The sequence below is a fragment of the Erpetoichthys calabaricus genome, chromosome 2, assembly GCF_900747795.2.
Source record: "Erpetoichthys calabaricus chromosome 2, fErpCal1.3, whole genome shotgun sequence".
In the NCBI taxonomy this organism is placed as follows: domain Eukaryota; kingdom Metazoa; phylum Chordata; class Cladistia; order Polypteriformes; family Polypteridae; genus Erpetoichthys; species Erpetoichthys calabaricus.
In genome coordinates, this window is record NC_041395.2 from 169,648,687 (window position 1) to 169,673,686 (window position 25,000).

At 40.1% G+C, this 25,000-nt stretch overlaps 1 protein-coding gene across 4 annotated transcripts in view; it reads left to right on the forward strand.

Annotated features, from left to right (window-relative positions):
• The window catches only part of gigyf2 (GRB10 interacting GYF protein 2), a 351,366-nt gene that overhangs the window by 75,027 nt on the left and 251,339 nt on the right, over positions 1-25,000 (forward strand). For all 4 annotated transcript variants that reach the window (XM_051923549.1, XM_051923550.1, XM_051923551.1 and 1 more), the window contains exons 4-6: positions 20,599-20,694; positions 23,530-23,641; positions 24,237-24,345. In XM_051923549.1, coding sequence (XP_051779509.1) covers positions 20,599-20,694; positions 23,530-23,641; positions 24,237-24,345 — 317 coding nt within the window. The remainder of the gene's footprint in view (positions 1-20,598; positions 20,695-23,529; positions 23,642-24,236; positions 24,346-25,000) is intronic.

The following is a 25,000-nucleotide window of genomic DNA, read 5'->3' on the forward strand; positions in this document are numbered from 1 at the left end:
AAACCACGATAGCTTTACACTTATGAATTTTTGTCTTATTCCAGACTTAACAAAATGTGTATCTGCTCGAGTTATAGTTCGAATTTTAATAAAGCTGTAATTGATGTATAGTTTTAAACTATTCACCATAAAATAGTAAAATCTACTGGTGTTTTCCATTTTGTCATTATTGCCTCACACAAATCCTTATGCATACATCCCTAATTTCAGTCTTATTATCTACCGGAGTTTACAGAAAAGCAGGCCCACTCAGAAAGTTAAAATCTGCTTGCCGTGCCGGCGTGGAAGAAAAAGGGTTACGTTACTGCACATATAAGTTGAAATTTTTTCAGTTCTTTCCAGGTTGATCATGAATTTGTTGCATGGTTTAAATTCTGTTTTTTCCTTCTAAAGTGCCATTACTTAATGGCTGTGTTTCCTTTCATGTGACTCTTATACAGTACAGCGCTCTATAGCCCATTTCCGTTTTTTTGTTAGCTCTGATCACTTGAATTATTTCAACTGAATATCTGATTGTATCATGTTTATGTTTAAAATATACAAGTAAATCATAAATGCAAAATTTTGAAACTTACAAATTATTGAGAAGTGTTTTGTTTTTGGAGTCAAAGAAGACTGTGCAGTACCTAAATATGGATCTTGATCACCATCTAGTGGTAATGAGTTTTCGCAATATCTATCCACATCTGTTAAAGAGAAGCTTAAATGTTTCCTTAGAAAAATTAAGTAACAAGACTTTAAAGGGTTTTTTATTTAATAATTTCCTTAATATTCATGTGTCTTAAATTGTATTTGCCATTTATAAGCAGACTGTAGTGCTAAAGTTGAAACTTTTTATTTATTTATTTATTTTAAGGAAGAATGAGGGAATGATGCCATGGTTAATAGACAGGGATTTTTGTATCTCTCTCTCGCTCTCCGTGAAAACGTATTCGACCCCCTCTGGAAAGCCACCGTATTTCCGTCTTACATCGTTACAACCTATGAAAATCACAAATGCAGAATATTACAGTCAACTTTTATTTCTTTGTGTACATATTTTAAAACATTTACAGCTTGGTAAACTAAAAAATGCAAATTGACAGTCGTTTTTGTTGTGAAAAGTGCTATTGAAAAAGTAATTGACCCCTTCACATGACACACAGTCAATACTTGGTAGCAGCACCCTTTGCGGCAATAACTGCTTGCAGTCGGTTTGGATAGCCATCTACAAGCATAGAACATCTGGATGGAGGCAATTTTCCCATTCTTCCTTGCAGAACTGCTTCAACTTGGCAAAGTTTGAAGGCTTTTGTTTGTGAACTGCAACTTTGAGATCATGCCACAAATTTTCATTTGGATTCAGATCCGGACTCTGGCTAGGCCAATGCAAAACCTGGATCTTGTTTTTGTCAAACCATGCTTACTTTTGCACTGTGTTTTGGGTCATTGTCCTGCTGGAAGTGGTAGCATTGTCGGTCACAATTTCATGGCTGACGTTTGAAGGTTTTCTTCCAAAATCTGGATATACTTCTTACTATCCATTCTTCCTTCAATACGGTGCCTGCCCCCACCATGCTTGATGGTAAGTATGGTGGTTACCGGATCATTGCCAGTCCCTTCCATCCGCCAGGCAAACTCCTTTCTGTTGCATACACATAACAAAGTTTTTGTTGGTAGGACTCGGCTTCAAGGCAGAATACTTAAAATACACAACACACTATAATTAATAAATATAAAAAATATGAAGGACAGCAGCAATAAGACATCATCAAGCCCAGACTTTTCCTGAGGTAGTACGCCTGCAAAGACCATTGATCTGTATGCGTGGGTCTGCAGGGGAGGAATACGAGTGTGTGTGTTTAATTATGAGGGAAAGTGCGTGTGCATGTCTACGGGGGGGCAGGTTGGGGGTAGATGTATGTATGTGTATCAGCAGGGGCAGATGGACTCTACAGCTCTGGGGAAAAAACTGTCTTTCTGTCTGCTGGTACATGTTTTTATGTTTCTGTACTGCTTTCCCGAAGGAAGTGGTACAAACAGTCCATTTTCTGGATGGGTGAGATCCGCAGCTATACATTTGGCCCTGTTCTGCATCCTTCCAGCATATACAGAGTCCAGGTCAAGGAGAGGACTTCCCACGATCCTCTGTGCTGTTCTCACCACCCATGCCAAGTCATTCCTATCCTGTCCTGTGCTGTGCAGCTGCCATACCACACTGTCATACTGTGACAGAGAATGCTTTCTGTAGTGGATCTGTAGAAGTTTGTGAGCAGCCGAGAGGAGAATCCAGCATGTCTCATCTTCCTGAGGAAGAAGACTCTTTGTTGGGCCGCCTTTACCAGGTGAGATCTGTTCAAAGACCAGGTCAGATCCGATGTGATGTGGATACCCAAGAACTTGATATTGTCCACATACATTACAGCCTCCTCATGTATGAATATAGGAGCATGTTCTGTTCTTCTGGACCTCCTATAGTGACCTCTTTGGTCTTTCTGGTGTTCAAGATGAGGTTGTTGGCTGAGCACCATAGTGCTAGGTGTTATATCTCCTCTCTGTAGTGAGTCTCAGCATTGTCTAATATGAGACCCACCACGGTCATATCATCTGCAAACTTCACAACTATATTTGTGGCATGGATGGCAGGCCAGTTGTACGTGAATAACGCGAAGAGTGCTGGGCTGAGCACACCTCCCTGTGGCGAGCCTGTGTTCAGAACCAGTGTGGATGATGTACAATCTCCAGTTCTAACCACCTGAGGCCTGTTGGTGAGAAAGTCCCTGATCCAGAGACACAATAATTTGGACAGACCCAGATTATGAAACTTTTGTACCAGCTTGTCTGGGATTACGGTGTTAAAAGCTGAACTAAAATCGACGAATAGCATCCTCAAATAAGTGTTGGGGCACTGCAGATTAGTCAAGGCTGTGTGAAGTGCTATTGAGACGGCATCCTCTGTAGATCTGTTTCTCCTGTAGGCGAACTGATGGTTGTCAAATCCAGCAGGGATGGCATCCTTGATGTACTTTAGGAGGATTCTCTCAAAGCACTTCATTATTACTGGGGTCAGAGCCACAGGGCGGTAATCATTAAGGCAGGTGACCGCTGATTTTTTAGGCACTGGCACAATATTGGAGGATTTGAGGCAGACAAGGACCATTGCAAGTTGTAGAGAGAGGTTGAAAATGTCCAGAAAGACTCCTGCCAATTGATCAGCACATAGTTTCAGTGTCTTAATCGACACCTTATCTGGTCCTGCAGCTCTGTTGGTATTGCTCCTCCTCAGGGTGGACCTCACTTGGTAGTTGTAGAACTAGAGGCTGATGCTGCTCCTCCAGCCAAGGAAAGTTGTACAGGCTTCTTGCTGCTAGATGCATCAAAGCGTGCAAAAAACTGTTCAATGTGTCAGGGAAACTAGGGTCATGGCTGACCTGCCGATCGCTGCACTTAGAATCCATTATGGTCTTTAAGCCTCTCCACATGTTCCGTGGGTCGTTGTTATCAAAATGCTCCTTGATACACTGTTTGTATTTTGCCAGGTTTCTTTTTTCAGTTCTTTTCGGGCTTTGCTATATGCCAGCCTGTCGCCTGACCTATATGCAGCATCCCGGGCTTTAAGCAGGGACCTCACCATACTGTCCAGCCACGGTTTCTGATTTGGAAACACCCTAAAGGTCTTCATGGGCAGGACAACATCAGTACAGAACTGCACATAGGATAGGACGGATGATGTATATCCCTCTAGATCTGAGCCCTCTTTGAACACTCCCCAGTCAGTATGCTCAAAACAGTCCTGTAATGCTGAAGATGCCTCCTCAGTCCAAACCTGTACTATTCTGGTAGTCGGTTTCATCTTGCAGATCATGGGAGTATAGGCTGGAATCAGCTCCACTGCGATGTGGTCCGACATGCCCAGATGTGGGGCTGCTACAGCCTTGTATGCTCCTGGGATGTTGCAATAAACTTGATCTAGAATGCTATTGTCTCTAGTTGGAAAGTTTATGAATCCTTCGAAATTTGGGAAGCACTGCTTTTAATTGTACGATTAAAGTCACTAGCCACAATCACAGCCGCGTCTGGATTTGCATTCATTTGTCTGCTAATCAAGGCAGTACAGCTCTTCCAATGCTAATTTAGCGTTAGCTCATGGTGGGATATAAACAGCCACTATTGGGATGGAGGACAACTCTCTTACCATCTTGAATGGTCTATATTTCACTGCTAGATATTCCAAGTCGGGGGGAGCAGTATGTTCCAACAATGTTTTTAGCTGTACACCAGGATTTATTAATGTACGGCGCCAGCCCTCCACCTTTACATTTAGGGAAGCTGCAGTCCTGTCTGCCCGGAACAGAGCACACCCCTCTAGCTCTAACACAGCGTCTGGGATGTTATTATCCAGGCAGGTCTTGGTAATAGTTGCCATACAGCTGTCCACCCTATGTGAGGCGATCCTCAGCCAAATCTCATCCATCTTATTGGCGAGAGACCTGGCATTAGTGAGGAAGAGACTGGGAAGAGCCGGTCTGTATGGGTTAGCATGTAGCCTAGCACGTAGGCCGCTCCTTCTGCCCTGCTTTTGTTTACGGTGTCTCCTTTCTCCTTCTAGGCCACAGAGAGGGGATGGTAAAAGCCTCAGTAGTCCGCTGTACCTCTGGTGGAATAAAGTCTACCCTTGGGGATGCGTGGAGCTCGATCCATTTCCCTTTATTAATTAAATCAGCCCTTCCATACTGGATTAACGCTTCGAGTGGTTTAACTAACAGTAAATACTTAATCCTTATACAGTGATCCCTCGCTATATCGCGCTTCGCCTTTCGCGGCTTCACTCCATCGCGGATTTTATATGTAAGCATATTTAAATATATATCGCGGATTTTTCGCTGCTTCGCGGGTTTCTGCGGACAATGGGTCTTTTAATTTCTGGTACATGCTTCCTCAGTTGGTTTGCCCAGTTGATTTCATACAAGGGACGCTATTGGCAGATGGCTGAAAAGCTATCCAGCTAACTTTCTCTCTCTCTCTCTCTCTCTCTCTCTCTCTCTCTCTCTCTCTTGCGCTGACGTAGGGGGGTGTGAGCAGGGGGGGCTGTGTGCAGCTGCTTCCTGAAGGACAGGCTGCACGGAGCTTCGCATACTTAAAAGCTCAAAGGGCACGTATTGATTTTTTTTATGTCTCTCGCTATCTCTCTCGCTATCTCTCTCTCTCTCTCTCTCTCTCTTCCTGCTCCTGACAGAGGGGTGTGAGCTGCCGCCTTCAACAGCTTTGTACCGGCGGTGCTTCGCATACTTAAAAGCCCTATTGATTTTTTTTTTGACTGCTTGCTTTGCACTCCTTTGAAAAGGAAGATATGTTTGCATTCTTTTAATTGTGAGACAGAACTGTCATCTCTGTCTTGTCATGGAGCACAGTTTAAACTTTTGAAAAAGAGACAAATGTTTTGTTTGCAGTGTTTGAATAACGTTCCTGTCTCTCTACAACCTCCTGTGTTTCTGCGCAACTCTGTGACCCAAGCATGACATTCTAAAAATAACCATATAAACGTATGGTTTCTACTTCGCGGATTTTCCTACTTCGCGGGTGGCTCTGGAACGCAACCCCCGCGATGGAGGAGGGATTACTGTATATAATTTGATAGTATCTGTATGTATGGTGTTCGTGTCAATACCCCGTATGTATGGTGTTCGTGTCAATACCCCGTATGTATGGTGTTCGCGTCAATACCTCGACTCAGTACAAGTTAGAACCATGCAATGGGTCTCTGCCTCTGTAGTTCCAACATAACGTGGCAAATGCGGATGCGGTATTGCATGATTGGCTAAGAATGTTCGAATGCTGCAGTGACGCCGCTGGATGGCCGAGTATAGTAAGTTGGTGTTGGTTCGAGCAGAGAGTATAGTAAGTCAGTGTTGGTTCGAGCAGATAACAGTAAGTTCGGTTGGTTGTGGTACAGAAAGTAGAGCTACAGATGAGGATCTGAGTGAGCGAGAGGGGTGTCAGTCTGTAGGAGATCAGTAAGGTTGTGGAGAGCTTTAAATGTTAAGAGCGTATTTTGTATTGTATTCTGTAGTTAACGGGGAGCCAGTGAAGCTGAGAGAGAATCGGTGTAATATGTTCAGTGGATTTAGAACAGCAGGTTATTATCCTGGCAGCAGAATTTTGAAGAAGTTGTAAACGATGGATAAGTTTTTGTGGGATGCCAGATAGAATAGCATTACTGTAATCTATATGTGAAGTGACTAGGGCATTAATCAATACTTCAGTACTGTGTTGCGTAAAAACAGGACGAAGTCTAGAAATGTTTCGGAGATGGAAGAAGGCAGTCCGTGAAATGTTACTTATGTGGGAGGAATTATTTAATAATAATAATAATTTTTATTATTATTAGTAGTAGTAGTAGTAGTAGTATTTAATAATTGCCTTTATTAGTGTATAAATGGATATAAATAATTACATTTAAACGATTCGCCAAAATCTGTTGTATGTAAACGATACTGTTTTGAATGTTATTGTTTTTTCACTAGAAAACCCAGTTTCCACGTCTGCGTGTATTAGTTTAAATGGCACTTTTACCACTCGCAATAGGGCAGACGTGCTGACGTATCGTGTCGACTGGGCAACACAGTGAATGCGGCGTCTATCTATATATGTCTATGATTTGTTTGCTTTCCAATGTAGTGTAAATAAAGTAAATTCATCTCACTGTGGTGCGTATTCCGTACTTAATACCATGTAACACATTATAATTCTCCTGCTTTACGCGAATATACCCATGCCACCGAAAAAAAGACGTACAATTCCACGGTCCACTTCAGATACCAGAGAAAAGTCTATTTCAAGGGCATCTCAAACACCACAGCAGACACAATCCAAAGTGGACGAACTTACAATAAAATGTGAATCAGAAAGCTGTTTGTTCTATTTCTATGTTCTGTTTCTTTCATTTGGGAAATTCACCAGTTATTGATTCCTGCGCAACACCGGGTACTCCTGCTAGTTAAAAATAAAACAAAGCCAAAAGCCGAGAGCCACCAAGCCGCTGCATGTGTCCGCACCGCCATCACCAAGTTGTAAACACATTATGGGCATTTTCTGTTACACATGGCAGTGTATATGATACCTATCAACATGCCACTGGAGCAAGACATGCTGTCAGCATGACTATAATACTTCAAAATTTCTCATGCCTTAACGCTTCACCGGAAGCACTCATGGTAATGAATGATGCATCATTGATATTTTGACTGTGTTCATTTGATTAATAATATATAAAATAGTAGTTTAGGCAGAAGTACATATACCCAAAATCGTGGCTAGCATAGGAGCCGTGTAATAACCATAGATAATAAGAGAAATATCCATTTACTTTCTAATAATAAAGTTATGTAATAAAATAGTAGCCTACAACTTGTCATTTTGAATTTTACATGTCCTTTGCTAAATTTCATCATATGGCTTAAAAATGACAAGCAACTAATTCTGGCGGCAAGAAGCAACTTAAAATATACATAGAGAAAGAAACAAAGACAGCTGTTGCTGCAACAAGGCTATGGAATGTACTATATTCAATGGATATAGCTAACACTCTTTAAACATTAAAATGTGGCTGTGAATCACACTTGCTGTTGGTGATACTTTGGCAACTATATTTTTGTTGCTATGTTTGCTATGAAATGGATGGCTACCCTAATTCCCACTGTACTAAAGCTAGTGGTTTACTGGAGTAACAATAGCATTATATGTAACAGTTTTGATATTGAATGTTTAACATGTTATCTGATGTTACAGTACCTACAGTACCTGAGTCATGGGTTTGTATTAATACCGCTGTATGAATCACAGAATGTGTACACATTGTTAAAAGCTCCTGACGTCACTCAACATATTAAGTGCACTGAGTATTGTTATGTTGAGGACACATTTGTGAATTTCACTAACACACAGGCTGTCTTGCTTACTAGTTAGTTACTGGTGGAACTGTGGAAAAGCACCATACCAGCAACTTTAACATTGTTGGCTAATGTCATTTGGACTTAGGGCTCAGTATCACCACTGATGTTCCGATTTGATTCCAATTCACAATGCCCTGATTCAATTTGATAACCAGTTTATCTTGACTATTATCGTACACTGATATATTTGAAGTGGTGGCTTTTTTTAGAAATTACTTGACCATGCATAGAGAACATTAATATGACAAATTTCAGTAATACTTTATTTAAAGGGTTAATACATAGTGATTTTGTAACATATGCATAAGCATGGATTGACATTTAAAAAGAAATACTTAGTAATTAACATACAATTAGTAATGAACATCAGTATTTGGAAGATGTGGAATAAAATATCATTGCTCATTTATATGATAAAATCAGCTTTTTCACAGCACTGCACACATTCAAAATTCACCATAATTTAACTGACATATTTATTGCCACATCAGAGTCTACACATATTATGGAGTGGTTCTTGTTTTAATACAATGCAGTGGCATCTACTTTATAAAACATCTATATCATCTTGAAAATCATATTCTTCTTCGTCTTTCGGTTGCTCCCGTTATGGGTTGCCACAGCGGATCAACTTCTTCCATATCTTTCTGTCCTCTGCATCTTGTTCTACAAGGGGGCTCCGCCCCCTTCTCGCTTCGCTCGCCTACCCCCGGCGTTTTGAACCCGTGCCCGCTGGGCAGCCGTAGTTTCAGATGCGCGTTGTAGGAGCCTGCGTTGTTTTGAACCCATGCTTGCCCTGCTTTTGCGGTTTGAGACGCGCGTTGTAGGCGTATATCCGTCAGTCGAGCTCGTTCGGTTTGAACCCGTGCCCGCTTTGCCTCAGCAGTTTCAGACGCGCGTTGTAGGCGCCTGCGTACATTGATCGTATCCAGGTGGGTCGCGTTCGGCGTTTTGTACGATCCACAGCAGCACATTATTCCTAAATTCACTCCGCAGTAGTGCCACGCACAATATGGTGGTGACGCCTGCGCCTTTACTACGCAGTAGTGCCACTCATAATATGGCGGCGACGCCTGCGCCTTCCGTATTATGTTGGGTTTTACCATGCTGTGTAGGCGCCTTTGCCTTTCGTACTTTCCCACGCCTTCCGACGTGCGATGTAGGCGCCTGCACCTTCCGGGTCTGCCTCCGCTGTGTGGTGTGGACGTTTAACTGTCGTTTTGTTCTGCTTTTATATTCTGTATCTCGCTGTGCATGTGTTTCGTGCCTAGGTTTTCTTGAAGCTGTTGCATTCCAGTTTTCATCATCTGTAACCTGCTCTCCCTGTGTTTGGCCCCGTTCTTTAACCTCTTTATGATGTTTTACTTTGTTTTCTACTCTTTTATTTCTGACCTCGCTTTATCCTGCTTTTGTTTCAATGACACCTGGTCCGTGGTGATTATATTCTCCCTTTTTTCGAGTACTAATTTCCATTTGTTTGCGATACTGTGATCTTTACTGTACTGTCAATAATGCATCACTGTAATGTGATCCACCTATGCTGTATAGTTTGGACGTGTGAGGATGACGTACGTTTAATACGGAGCGTCCGCCCGTGTCACTCTGGGGCCCCCCACTGTTAATACGGAGCTCCTTCCGTACTATCATGCGGTGCATTGTGGACCACTGCGGACTCCGTGGTGTTTCCCGTTTCACTTTGTAGCTCGGTCAGTCGAGTGGTTTCTTTTTGGAGCCGTGCCTGCCTGGTTTGCGGCATGTCAGACGGTTCATAGTCTCTCCCGTTTTGCTCTGGGGCGGGGTAGCTTTGTGGGCGCCTGCGTAGTCTCTCCCGTTTCACTCTGGGGAGGGGGGCTTTGTGTGGCACCTGCGCACTATGTCTCCTGCGTCCATATCCGGTTTACCATTCTCGGTTAGTAATATGGATTACACCCATCACGTGCATCTCCTCTTTCTCTGCATCCATAAACCTTCACTTAGGCCTTCCTCTTTTCCTCTTCCCTGGCAGCTCTATCTTTAGTATCCTTCTCCCAATATACCCAGCCTCCCTGACTTTGTCTCCCAACCGTTCAGCTTGAGCTGACCCTCTAATGTACTCATTTCTAATCCTATCCATCCTCGTCACACCCAGTGCAAATCTTAGCATCTTTAACTCTGTTACCTCCAGCTCTGTCTCCTGCTTTCTGGTCAGTGCCACCGTCTCCAACCCATATAACATAGCTGGTCTCACTACCATCCTGTAGACCTTCCCTTTCACTCTTGCTGATACCCGTCTGTCACAAATTACTCCTGACACTCTTCTCCACCCATTCCACCCTGCATGCACTCTTTTTCGCCTCTCTTCCACAATCCCCATTACTCTGTACTGTTGATCCCAATTATTTAAACTTATCCACCTTTGCCAACTCTACTCCCTGCATCCTCACCATTCTACTGACCTCCTTCTCATTTACACACATGTATTCAGTCTTGTTTGTACTGACCTTCATTCCTCTCCTCTCTAGAGCATATCTCCATCTCTCTAGGGTCTCTTCAACCTGCTCCCTACTATCGCTACAGATCACAATGTCATCAGCAAACATCATAGTCCACGGGGACTCCTGCCTAATCTCGTCCGTCAACCTGTCCATCACCCATTGCAAATAAGAAAGGGCTCAGAGCCGATCCCTGATGTAATCCCACCTCCACATTGAATGCATCTGTCGCTCCTACCGCAGACCTCACCACTGTCACACTTTCCTCGTACATATCCTGTACAACTCTTACGTACTTCTCTGCCGACCCCGACTTCCTCATACAATACCACAGCTCCTCTCGAGGCACCCTATCATATGCTTTCTCCATGTCCACAAAGACGCAATGCAACTCCTTCTGGCCTTCTCTAAACTTCTCTATCAACATCCTCAGAGCAAACATTTTATCTGTGGTGCTCTTTTTTGGCATGAAACCATACTGCTGCTCACTAATCATCACCTTACTTCTTAACTTAGCTTCCACTACTCTTTCCCATAACTTCATGCTGTGGTTCATCAGTTTTATTCCCCTGTAGTTACTGCAGTCCTGCACATCCCCCTTATTCTTAAATATCAGCACCAGTACACTTCTTCTCCACTCCTCAGGCATCCTTTCACTTTCCAAGATTCTATTAAACAATCTGTTTAAAAACTCCACCGTCATCTCTCCTAAACACCTCCATGCTTCCACAGGTATGTCATTTGGATCAACAGCCTTTCCATTTTTTCATCCTCTTCATAGCTGTCCTTACTTCCTCCTTGCTAATCCGTTGCACTTCCTGATTCACTATCTCCACATCATCTAACCTCTTCTCTCTCTTGTTCTCTTCATTCATCAGCCCTCTCAAAGTACTCTTTCCATCAGCTCAACACACTCTCCTCGCTTGTGAGTACATTTCCACCTTTATCTTTTATTACCCTAACCTGCTGCACATCTTCCCAGCTTGGTCCCTCTGTCTAGACAGAGTACAGGTACAGGTTCTTTTCTCCCTCTTTAGTGTCTAACCTCTCGTGCAACTCATCATGCGCTCGTTTCTTTAACCTTCACCACCTCTCTTCACCTTGCGCCTTATCTCCTTGTACTCTTATCTACTTTCTGCATCTCTCTGACTATCCCACCTTCTTTGCCATCCTCTCCCTCTGTATACTCTCCTGTATTTCCTCATTCCACCACCAGGTTTCCTTTTCCTCCCTTCCTCTTTCCAGATGTCACACCAAGCACCCTTCTTGCAGTCACCCTTACTACATCTGCTGTAGTTTCTCAGCCTCCTGGTAACTCTTCACTGCCACCCAGTGCCTGTCTCACCTCCTCCTTAAACTCAACCTTGCAGTCTTCCTTTTTCAACTTCCACCATTTGATCCTTGGCTCTGCCCTCACTCCCTTCCTCTTCTTGATCTCCAACATCATCCAACAGACCACCATTCTATGCAGCTTAACTACACTTTCCCCTGCCACCCACTTTGCAGTCTTCAATCTCCTTCAGATCAACTCTTCTGCATAGGATGTAATCTACCTGTGTGCATCTTCCTCCACTCTTGTATGTAACCCTACGTTCCTCCCTCTTCTTAAAACACATATTCACCACAGCCATGTCCATCCTTTTTGCAAAATCCACTATCCTCTGACCTTCTTCATTCCTCTCCTTGACACCATACCTACCCATCACCTTCTCATCTCCACTGTTCCCTTCACCAACATGCCCATTGAAATCTGCTCCAATCACCACTTCCTGTTCCTTTGGTACAAAGTTCATCATTTCATCCAACTCACTCCAGAAATCTTTCTCACCCATTGCACACCCAACTTGCGTTGCATATGCACTAACAATATTCATCATCACACCTCCAATTTCCAGCTTCATAATCATTACTCTGCCTGACACTCTTTTAACCTCCAAAACACTCTTGACATACTGTTCCTTCAGAATAACTCCTACCCCATTTCTCCTCCCATCCACACCATGATAGAACAATTTGAATCCACTTCCAATCCACCTGGCTTACTCCCCTTCCATTTAGTCTCTTGCACGCACAATATATCAACTTTCCTTCTCTCCATCATATCTGCTAACTGTCTCCCTTTACCAGTCATACTGACAACATTCAAAGTTCCTACCCTCAATTCCACTCTCTTTACTTTCCTCCTCTCTTCCTGCCTGCGGACACGTCTCCCCCCCTTCTTCTTCTCCTTCTTCTTCGGCCAACAGTAGCCCAATTTCTGCCAGCACCCAGTTGGCTAACAGTACTGGTGGCGGTCGTTGTTAACCCGGGGCTCGACCGATCCGGTATGGAAATTTGCATTGTTGTCCGCGTATTGATTTGGCAAAATTTTACACCGGATGCCCTTCCTGACATAACCCTCCCTATTTATCCGGGCTTGGGACCGGCACAAAGAAACACACTGGTTTGTGCATCCCCTGTGGCTGGGTTATCTTGAAAATCATATTATAATAAAATAATCAAATATTGCTTCTTAAGTAATAATTGTTATTCAATAACCACCAATGTTGTAATGTGTTATGAATCTCCATGTTAGACACCCCGTCAACTAAACTGTTAGACAATAATATTCCTCTATTGGACATTTAAAATAATCTTGAGTTAGTGAAAATTAAAGATACAGCGGGAAGACTTGTGTCTTTCTATAATTCAACAACAACAACAACATTTATTTATATAGCACATTTTCATACAAAAAGTAGCTCAAAGTGCTTTACATAATGAAGAAAAGAAAAATAAAAGACAAAATAAGAAAATAAAATAAAACAACATTAGTTAACATAGAAAAGGAGTAAGGTCTGATGGCCAGGGTGGACAGGAAAAAAACAAAAAAAAACTCCAGAAAGCTGGAGAAAAAAATACAATCTGTAGGGGTTCCAGGCCACGAGACCGCCCAGTCCCCTCTGGGCATTCTACCTAACATAAATGAAATAGTCCTCTTTGTAGTTAGGGTTCTCACGGAGTCACTTGATGCTGATGGTCATACAGACTTCTGTCTTTTAATCCATCCATCATTGTTGGAACATCATGGTGCTTTGAGTAGGTGTTGCGCCACCACCAAAAGGACACGGAAAGGGAAACAGAAGAGAGAGTAGGGTTTAGTACAGATTTTAGAGCCACCATGAATAGTTATTATAATGAATTGGATATACAGAGTATCAGGATTTAAATTACAGTAAAGCTATGAGAAGGCCATGTTAAAGTAATGTGTTTTTAGCAGTTTTTTTAAGTGCTCCACTGTATTAGCCTGGCGAATTTCCTATTGGCAGGCTATTCCAGATTTTAGGTGCATAACAGCAGAAGGCTGCTTCACCACTTCTTTTAAGTTTAGCTCTTGAAATTCTAAGGAGACATTCAGTTGAGGATCTGAGGTTACGATTTGGAATATAAGACATCAGACATTCCGATATATAAAATGGGGCGAGATTATTTAAGGCTTTATAAACCATAAGCAGAATTTTAAAGTCAATCCTGAATGACACAGGTAACCAGTGTAGTGACATCAAAACTGGAGAGATGTGCTCGGATTTTCTTTTCCTGGTAAGGATTCTAGCAGCTGCATTCTGCACTAGTTGCAAACGATTTATGTCTTTTTTGGGTAGTCCTGAGAGGAGTGCGTTACAGTAATCTAGTCGACTGAAAACAAACGCTTGAACTAATTTCTAACTTTTGCTATGTTTCTTAAGTGAAAAAATGCTGTCCTAGTGATCTGATTAATATGCGATTTAAAATTTAGATTACAGTCAACAGTTACCCCTAAGCTTTTTACCTCCGTTTTGACTTTTAATCCTAATGCATCAAGTTTATTTCTAATAACCTCATTATATCCATTATTGCCAATCACTAAAATTTCTGTTTTCTCTTTATTTAGCTTGAGAAAATCACTATTCATCCATTTAGAAACACAAGTAAGAGATTGTGTTAGTGAAACAACAGAGTCAGGGTCACCAGGTACTATTGATAAATACAGTTGTGTGTCATCAGCATAGCTGTGGTAGCTCAATGCATCCAGTTTATTTCTAATAGCCTTATTGTATCCATTATTGCCAATCACTAAGATTTCAGTTTTCTCTTTATTTAACTTGAGAAAGTTACTATTCATCCATTCTGAGATACAAGTTAGACATTGTGTTAGTAAATCAAGAGAATCTGGGTCATCAGGTGCAATTGATAAATACAGCTGTGTGTCATCAGCATAGCTGTGGTAGCTCACGCTGTGCCTTGAGATAATCTGACCTAATGGAAGCATGTAGATTGAGAAGAGCAGCAGACCCAGGATAGAGCCTTGTGGAACACCATATAGGATATCATGTGTCTTTGAGTTGTAATTACCACAACTAACAAAGAATTTTCACCCTGCCAGGTAGGATTCAAACCAATTTAAGACGCTGCCAGAGAGTCCCACCCATTGACTAAGGCGATTTCTAAGAATATTGTGATCAATGGTGTCAAATGCGGCACTCGGATCTAAGAGGATGAGAACAGATAAATGACCTCTGTCTGCATTTACCCGCAAATCATTTACTACTTTAACGAGTGCAGTTTCTGTGCTGTGATTTGTACTAAAACCTGACTGAAATTTATCAAGAATAGCATGTTTATTGAGGTGCTCATTTAACTGCATAATGACTGGCTTCTCTAGAATTTTACTTAAGAAAGGCACAGGTAAATCTATCCTAGTGAAAGAGTTTAATTTGTTTATAACGGAATACTGGGGTTTAGGAGGATCCTTAGTGTTGGGGAGATATACTATGTTATTTCTAATATCATTAATTTTTTGATTAAAAAATACAGCAATAGCCTCACAGGTTTTACTGGAAGTACTTAGGAGGCATTCCTTTGAGTTGCCTTGGTTTAGCAGACGATCAATCCTAGAGAATAAGACTCTGGGATTACTAGCACTGTTATTTATAATCTCAGAGAAATAGCAGCGCCTCTCAAGACGGACTGTGTTATTGTATTCTGTTATTTTAACTTTTAATATTTCATAGTGGATAGTTAGTTTAGTCTTCCTCCATTTACGCTCAGCTCTACGGCATGTTCTCTTTAAATCAGACACTCTTTGGGTCTTCCATGGTATAACAATGCTAGAAAATTTTTTAACTGTCTTTTCAGGTGCAACTATGTCAACAGCAGCTCTCACCTTAGTATTAAATCTTTCCACCTTACTATTTACATTGTCCTCGCTATTGTAGTTGGCACTATAAACGAACTGATTGCTTAGAATGTTTGTAAGTTTTAAAGCTGCTGATGAGTCAAAGAAGCGTTTTTTAATGATATGCTTCTCATGAGTGTTTTCTATCATTATTTCTATATTAAAAAGTAGAAGAAAATGGTCTGATAGACCCATATCAATGTCCTGCTTTATATCAACTTTTAGACCTTTAGTAATCACTAAGTCTAACGTATGACCTGCTTTTATGTGTAGGCTGATTAATGAGCTGTCTCAAATCGAAAGAGTCCAGGAAGTTCATAAATTCTTTTACTTTTTGGTCACACTGATTATATGAAAATTAAAGTCGCCGAGTATTAAGAGTGTGTCGTAGTTTGTAATTAAAATTGACATTAAGTCAGAGAATTCCTCAAATAAAGACGCGTTGAATTTTGGAGGTCTATACACGGATAATACTAGAATGTGAGAATCTCCATGGATAACGGCGAGATACTCAAAGGACTTGAATTTACCAAAACTGACATCTTTACATTTTAACTGGTTTGAGTAAATGTTTGCCAAGCCGCCACCCTCTTTTTCCTTGGCGATCCACACGAGTAAAACTGTAATCCAGAGGCGCAGATTCGATTAAAACAGATGCGCCATCTGAGTTAAGCCACGTTTCACTTAGTGCAATAAAATCTATTTTTTTATCACTAATAAGATCGTTGATAAAAAACGTCTTGTTAGTTAAAGCTCTAACATTTAATAGAGCCATATTTAATGTTTCGGAGGGGCAGAGATGAATACTATGTGCGTTATTGATATTTGGAACAGGAACTAAGTTATTTTTATTAGCGCCGCTCTGTGTGTATTTTTTGTTTAATCTATAATCTGTTTTTATAGTTTTAATACATTGTTCATCTAAAGTAGTAATTTTAATTAAATTATTGGTATTTATGCCGTATTGCCTAGATTTTCTACGTGCATTGAGATTGGTTATTACAGTATTTATGTTGTGCACTTTTATGGAAGATTTTGTTAAACAATTATCATGTCCTAGCACAGCAGTAGCATTTCGGAAGGGGTTAAGAGCAGAGATAGATAGTCAAGAAAAACGAATTACCTTAGATATGTTTTCGGAGAGGACCCGTCTGCCGAAACTGTTTGGATGTAGGCCATCTCGCTTGAAGAAACGCGGTTTTTCCCAAAAGAGGTCCCAGTTAATTCTACAAGTTACACACATCTTCAGTCTCTCAGTTGTACCAGTCACATTAATCAGTCTCGAAAATGTGTCCTGGCAGTCCTCAGACAAAAAGGAAGCATTTTTAAACAAAGATTTAGAGCTAATGCTTGTTGACAGTGGCACTGAATGAAATGAAAAGAAAAAGAACTGGCCATCGTGACTGATAATGCTGCTGTCATGGAGCTACTTCAAATCACACACTTGTTTCGCAGACTGCTCTGAAAAGTAAAAAAATTGCCTGCTTGCTTTGCCTGAAGAGACTCTTATCTTTACAGATATATAGATTTGGGGTTTTTTTTGGGTACAAGGCAAATTTAAGGGAAGCTGGGAGCTACCTGCCGTCTCCAGTTTAGATAGATTGTTTAGGCTGTACTTGTTTGATGTTAACTGAGATCGTTTATGGGTGATATTCGGATAAATGATTTCTCAGATCTGTTGTGGTACAACAATTATTAATGTCTGAGTTGCACAGCTTACATATGGCTTTGCTTTTATCTAGTTGTCCATTTGAGTCCGTAGTATGTCCACACATCTGATTTAAATGTCTAAGAAGCTGATTTCAGTTAAAGAGGACACATCATATTATGCAAAGTAGTCAAGTGCTTTTTCCATAGAAAACCTTACTGGGCGTATTAGCATCATCCACTGGATTGGATGGCAAAAAAGAAGATAAGCAAAAATCTACTTATAGTGATAAACAGGGTAGGGATTCACAAGATCAATCTTGAGACTTTAAAATACTGATATTGAATCGTTTAAATGAAAAATAATGATTAATTGGATAATCGATATTTTTAGCCAGATTTATTGGTAGCTAACGTTACTGATTGAGTGAATGAAGTACCAGTAGTTTTAAATTTTTCAGTTATTATTAATTGTGGTATTTTAAATATTGTTATTATTATTAGTACTACTACTAGTAGTATTTTTTTAATCATTGTTAGTAATAGTAGCAGTAACTGTTTTTTTGTTGTTTCACATGTCGCAATTGATAATGCTGAGTACATGGTGGAATAAAAAGACTGAAGAAACCCTTAAACATTCACTTAAGTTTTGATTATTTAAAAACTTGTTTTAAAAAAAGTTATAGTTAGGTTTGTGATGTGCTTCTTTATTTATTTTTGTGGTCAAATTAAAACTGTTATAAGAAATAGTAAGGTAATGCTTTCAGATTGGGGAAGGTTGGGGACCTGGGGGGGGTGAGGGGGGGGGAGATGACTCCACTTAGGGCCTTTGTTTGGCTTGGGGCATCACTGAGTTTAAGTAGACGAAAGTGCACTTTGAAATATGGTAGGTTACTGAAGCTGTCATCTCCTTCTAGCTTCTGCTGTGTATGCTCTGATGACCTCTTTTTATGCAGTAATGTGTTTAAACTTTAGATGTATTACCGCTTGAACTTTCATCCTGGGTAAAACCAAATCATTAAAAAAAGAAAAAATATTAATGAAAATGACACAGTCTTGGTGTGGTGGAGATGATGCAGGTTTTATTTAACTGTCAGAAGAAGTTGTTGTTAATGAAAAGTACTAAACATTATAGTTTTTCCTTTTGTGTATTGGTTTTCCTTAAATGTCAAATTAAAACTTTAATATATTTTCCAGCCCTAACCTTATATTTCACTATTTTATCTGTAAAGATTACAAAATTGCTGTCGTAAGATTGAGTTTATTTTATAAATCCTCCCAGTTGATAACATGTTTATGATATTAAATGCAGTCTTCACTGTTTGGTTTTCCAAATGTATTTGAAAAATGGCATATGGCTTTTGCATTTTTTAAGTGTCTTTACATACTAGCAATAATAATTTTCAAACTACATTTAATACTTGCTATTTACTAGTGTTCTGCTCGACTATGTAATCTCATATAATATACAGGTACATCTCAATAAATTAGAATATCATCATAAAGTTAATTTATTTCAGTAATTTAGTTCAGAAAGAGAAGCTCATATATTATATAGATTCATTACACACAGAGTGATCTATTTCAAATGTTTATTTCTTTTCTTTTTTGCTGACTTACAGATAATGAAAACTCAAAATTCAGTATCTCAGAAAATTACAATATTACTTAAGACCAATAAAAAAAAAAAAAGATTTTTAATACAGAAATGTCGGCCTACTGAAAAGTTTGTGCATGTATGCACTCAATACTTGGTTGGGGCTCCTTTTGCATGAATTACTGCATCAATGCAGCGTGGCATGGAGGCAGTCTGCCTGTGGCACTGCTGAGGTGTTATGGAAGCCCAGGATGCTTCGATAGCAGCTTTCAGCTTGTCTGCATTGTTGGGTCTGGTGTTTCTCATCTTCCTCTTGACAATATCCCACAGATTCTCTGTGGAGGTTAGGACAGGCGAGTTTGCTTGCCAATCAAGCACAGTGATACTATGGTCATTAAACCCCAGGTATTGGTACTTTTGGCAGTAAAGGAAGGTGCTTGGAAAATTAAATCAGCATCTCCATAAATCTTGTCAGCAGAGGGAAACATGAAGTGCTCTAAAATTTCCTGATAGACAGCTGTGCTAACTTTGGACTTGATAAAACACAGTGGACCATCACCAGCAGATGACATGGCTCCCTAAATCATCACTGACTGGAAACTTCTCACTGGACCTCAAGTAACTTGGATTCTGTGCCTCTCCATTCTTCCTCCAGACTCTGGGACCTTGATTTCAAAGTTAAATGCAAATTTACTTTTATCTTAAAAGAGTAGTGTGGACCACTGAGCAACAGTCCAGTCCGTTTTCTCCTTAGCCCCGGTAAGACGCTTCTGATGTTGTCTCTGGTTCAGGAGTGGCTTGACACAAGGAATTGGGACAGTTGGAGCCCATGTCCCTGATACAACTGTGTGTGGTGGCTCTTTAAGCACTGACTCCAGCCACAGTCCACTCCTTCTGAATCTTCCCCATATTCTTGAATGAGCTGTGCTTCACAATCCTCTTAAGGTTGCGGTTTTATCTGTTGCTTGTGCACCTTTTTCTGCCACATTTTTTCCTTCCACTCAACTTTCCATTAAAATTCTTGTATACAATACTCTGTGAACAGCCAGCTTCTTTAGCAATTAGTCAGCAGTGTTCCCCATGATTGTGTGGCCTACTGAACCAGACTGAGAGACCATTTTAAGGCTCAGGGCACCTTTGCAGATATTTTGGGTTAATTAACTGAGTGGAGTGTGACACAACCTTTTCACAATATTCTATTTTTCTGAGATATTGAATTTTGTGTTTTCATTAGCTATAAGCCATAATCAGCAAAATGAAAAGAAATAAACGCTTGAAATATAGCACTCTTATGAATCTATATGAGTTTCACTTTTTAAATTGAATTACTGAAATAAATTAACTTTTTGATGATATTCTAATTTATTGAGATGCACCTGTTGTTTCATATATTTGTACTTTTTCAACCAAAAAAGTGAGTGTTTAGTGTTTAATTATGGAATGTTATTAAATTTACGGATTTCCATAAAACATAACTGCTTTGTAGTAACAATTCTTGCTGGAGTATTTTTAATATTCATTGCTTGGGACAACAATAATCGGAGCAGTGTCAAATGTGCATTGTTAGTGTTGTGTTTTTCAAGTAAAATCTGCTTTAGTGATTTCTGTTAATGTTATCAAGTTATGATTTTATTTGGTAACAGCCTTATAGCTTTGAGCAGCATATTGAAGATTCATTGTAAAAGCAGAGTTCTGGGTCAAATTCCTTACTTATTCACATTTTTTGTTCTCACTCCAATTCCCTTTCCTACCACCCAGATTCCTTCAGACCTGCAAGATAAGGAATTTGTTCCTATTTTACAAGAGGAGCCCCTGCCACCACTGGCACTTGCACCTTTTACAGAAGAAGAACAGGTAAGTTACAGCAAGTTTTTACTCAACAGTTAGTTTCCAGATGTTTCCCAGTTTTGTGTCTAGTGTGAAATGCTGGTAAGGGGCTAAATTTAACTCTTTTAGGGCTAATTGTTTTTGTTTCCTTTCTCCCGGGGCTGAATATTTTTCCAAAAAGTAACTTTTTTTCAAAAAAGAACACAAAGCAATTGTTTAACATATCAAATCAACAAAAAATATTTATTTTTGACAAGCGTTACTGTTTTGCATGTTGTATGAGCCTGCATACTATATGATTTCACATACTGTACATGTTACACAGCAAATTCCTGCAAAGTATGATATCTCTCAAAGTAGCCAATTGTATGCATTGACATGTTGCACTGCTTACAATATGTGTTGCACTGGTACCTCCTTTTCAATTGTCTGTTGCTGCACACAACACAAGTCCGGTTTGTATTTTTTTGTCCTCATATGTTGCAGGAAAGTGGCACTCAGTCAGCCTGTGTGGCACTGCTCTTTGTGATGGCCTTCCTCGCTTTGCCAAAGGCAAAGTACAATCTCACACATACGATGGTACACAGTGTGGTACCACTTGGTGGACTTATGGCCGTAAGCGTATGACCTCAGCATCTGATCCAGTCGATCAACTCCAGCCATTTTACAATTATACTCCTCAAGTGCAACTGGCTTGTCCAGCTTCCTACCTTCTGAGTTTCCCTTTTGTTGAATAACTTTCTCACATATATTGTTGGTGTGTACTGTAGAGAGACAAGTCACCCGTTTGACATCGTGCCATGCCAGTGCCACCAAGTTATCCGCCCGCATGAAATCCGAATTGTCACCTCTTTTCATCTTCAGCCTGTCTGGCTTCAACTGTGAAGGCATGTGTTTCCTGTTCACCCTCACTCTGCAACAAGCTCCAATTCCTGTGCTCTGTAGCTCCATGAATAATTCTGTTAATGTGTAAAAATTGTCTATGTACACAACATGACCCAAATGTTCATAGCCCTGATGCAGCTCCAGCACAACCTGACAGTTCTCTCTTTGAAAGGAATACTTTCCTATATATGTAATTACTTTCAGGCAGAAACCAGTGTTTGCATCTGCCAGTACAAAATCCTTTATGCCATACTTTGTGGACTTGTCTGGCATATATTGGCGGAAAAAAAGCCGTCCTTTGTATTTTGTCATAGATTCATCCACAGACAAATCACGGCCAGGCTGATAAAATTGTTTTTATGTTGGTTCCACAATGTCAAGCAGGGGCTGAACTTTATACATGGGGTTAGAGCCTGACTCAACCCCTGGGATTTGCTTCTGGTTATCACAGAAGTGAATAAAACTTTGCAGCAGCACATACCTATCACGTGGCATAACCTGTCCAAAGGCACCAGAGGACAAAGCACGTTTGGACCAATGCTCCCTGAAGTTATATCGTCTGTCTAGTCCCATCTCTATTTGTAATGCCACAAAGCCCTTCATCTCATGTTTTGTTGCGGGTTTCCACTTCGAACAACGAGAATGCGGTGAAAGTGCAGCCCGTGATTCAAAAAATTGCTCTGCATACCTGTTTGTCTCATCTGACAGTAGCTGAAAAGCAGCCTCAGGAAAAAACAGATTGAAGTAGTCCAGCAGCTGGTAATCTGTCATGTCCAACAGCAAGCCATGCCATCTTGTGAAGTCCGGTAGCCAGTTTGGCTCCCATGGATCAATGTCTGGATATTCCTCCCACACGAACCTTGCCATAGGTGTGTCGGCTGCGCGAATGCACTCAGCTGATCAGCTGGGGCAGCATCGGATGGTGTCCGATCAACTGATGCCAGTTCCTCACTCTCTTGCTCGATCTCCTGATCACTGTCAACAAAATCAGATTCTGAAAAATCAGAGTCTGACTCAGTGATAATGCGCAAAACATCATCTGCTGAGTATTTTCTTTTTTGCACTCGCTTCGCTCCCTGGTGAGATGTCGATGCCATCTTGCCTTTGTTTACATTTGTTTACATTTCGTAACTCATGCACACACAATGATTAGACGGTGAGTCAATGAGTCTAACATTCCTCCAAGCAGGGAGGGAATGCCTGTTACGTAACAGTGAGTTTTGTCGCTATTAACAGCTGATTGTCGCCCTCTACCCCTGGATGTCAACTTTTGTCGACATGCGCCCTCAATCCCTCCTGTCGACATCCGCCCTAAAAGAGTTAAACTAATAGCAGACTTGTTAAGAACTAAAGAAAACCTGATTCAAAGTTGTCCAAATAATTTAAACAGACAAAAAAATTATGCTGCTTTGAAAATTGTTACAGAACTGTTATTATTTAATCCATCCATACTTACAGATATAAGTTATTGTCCGCCATAGTATGTTGGCTGTATGTGCAAGGCAGAAAGAGCCTTGTATAGTAAAAAGTATTCTGGTGAAAATAATTTGCTGGTATTAAATAAACATATATTAAAGTTTTCCTGTAAGGTAAAACAGTGACTTTCTTGTCCTTATGTTGTACCAGTCTAATTCAGGTTATAATATACACCAGATTTATTATTTAGTTTTGGTTGCATTGCAGGAGTAAAGGCTGTTATAATCTTGATCACAGAATACCAGAACTCTTGTGGTGAAAATATTTGTTACAAAGTATTGACTTGTAATAATGCTAACTCCAAAAATATAAGCAGATTCAGCAAGACAGGAAATAAAAGAAGGTGCAGATATATATAACTTTCTTGTGTCAGAGATTTAAGAAATGTACCATTTGGGAAAGAATACCCCGATAGTTGGGGTTCTTCATTTCTATTATTAATTAATGTTTACATTTTATGTGTAGTGTCAGTAATTGTTTATTATTTTGATCTGCCCACAGAGAAATTTTTCATTGTCTGTAAACAGTGCAGCTGTTCTGAGATTAGCAGGAAGAGGAGGAGGAGGAACAGTGGCAGGGGCGCCAAGAGGTCGAAGTTCCTCAAGAGGTAGAGGTAGGTTGTACAAGATGCCATGTTCTTTTTTTTGTTGTTTATCCTGCTTTTCTTAAGGTAATCTGAAGCAGGTAAATTTATATGTTTGGTGTTTATTTCTTTTATATGGTCCCATTGGCTGTTTTTGAGACAACTGTTAAAATGTTTTTAATTGTGCAGACTATTGTTTTAACTATTTTATTATGAAGAACCTATTTTATAAGCCCACTTTCTACCATTTTTTTTATTGCACAATAAACCCCAAAGCTCAAACTTTATTTAACTTTAGCATATCCCCCTCCCTTATGAAATGAATAAATTGCATTTCCTGCTAAAAAAAAAAGGCTACTGTCTTCCAGTAATAGCGCTTAATCTTGCTGCCTGATTTCTTGATGCTGGATCTCAGTATATCAAAGTGTTTTTGACCTTTTAGTTTTGTTTTATGTTCTGGTCATACACACCTCATTTATTATTATTTTTTTTTCTTAATCTAATAAATTTTTATGTGTTTTTATTGATTATAATTGTCAATGAGTCATGTTAATACTTTAGTAAAATCCACACTTTATTATAAAGTATGCCGGAATATAATTATTTGAAGAAAATATTTTCACAGGTCGAGGACGAGGTGAAAGTGGGTTTTACCAAAGAAGTTTTGATGAGGTGGAAGTTGGATTTGGTCGTGGAGGCAGAGAGATGCACAGATCTCAAAGCTGGGAGGAAAGGTAAACTGTTAAATTGAATTTCCTTTTTTTTTCCCCCTGAAGCTTAATAATTTGTATTATGTGACCAGGTTTACAGGCACCATTATTAAATGAATATTATCCTCTTTCTTTATATTAATACAGTGGTATGCAAATGTTTGGGCACCCTTGTTTAAATGTCTTTTATTGTGAACTAGCAAAATACCCTCGCTTCGCAGCGGAGAAGTAGTGTGTTAACACTAGAATTACCAGAGTCTACGAAAAACCTCGTAGATCCGGCTCACCTTAAAACCATTCGCAGCTCTCTGTTGTCTTCTAAATGTGCCGATTAAGACGAGCCAGCAAGCAGCCGGCTATTCCATCCCCCACCGTCGCAGAGCGTTCACTAAGTTTTCCCAGCTCTTGCCTTGTTTGATTATCTGGAGTGACTGAACTGCTAGAGTTTTAGTGTGGAAATAATAGATCGCTATTTGGAACACACACAGTTCATGTGTGCATGTGTGTTCCATTTCTACAGCAATCTGTGTAAACACATTTTTAAAACAGAAACGTTTTTCATATTTTAGTAGTAAATGACAAAATGTAGGCATAAACTATATAATGTATGAAGCCTGAAGTCCAAAGATCAAGTAAAAACACTTCCACAAAAGGTTCAAGACTGATACAATAGCTTCCG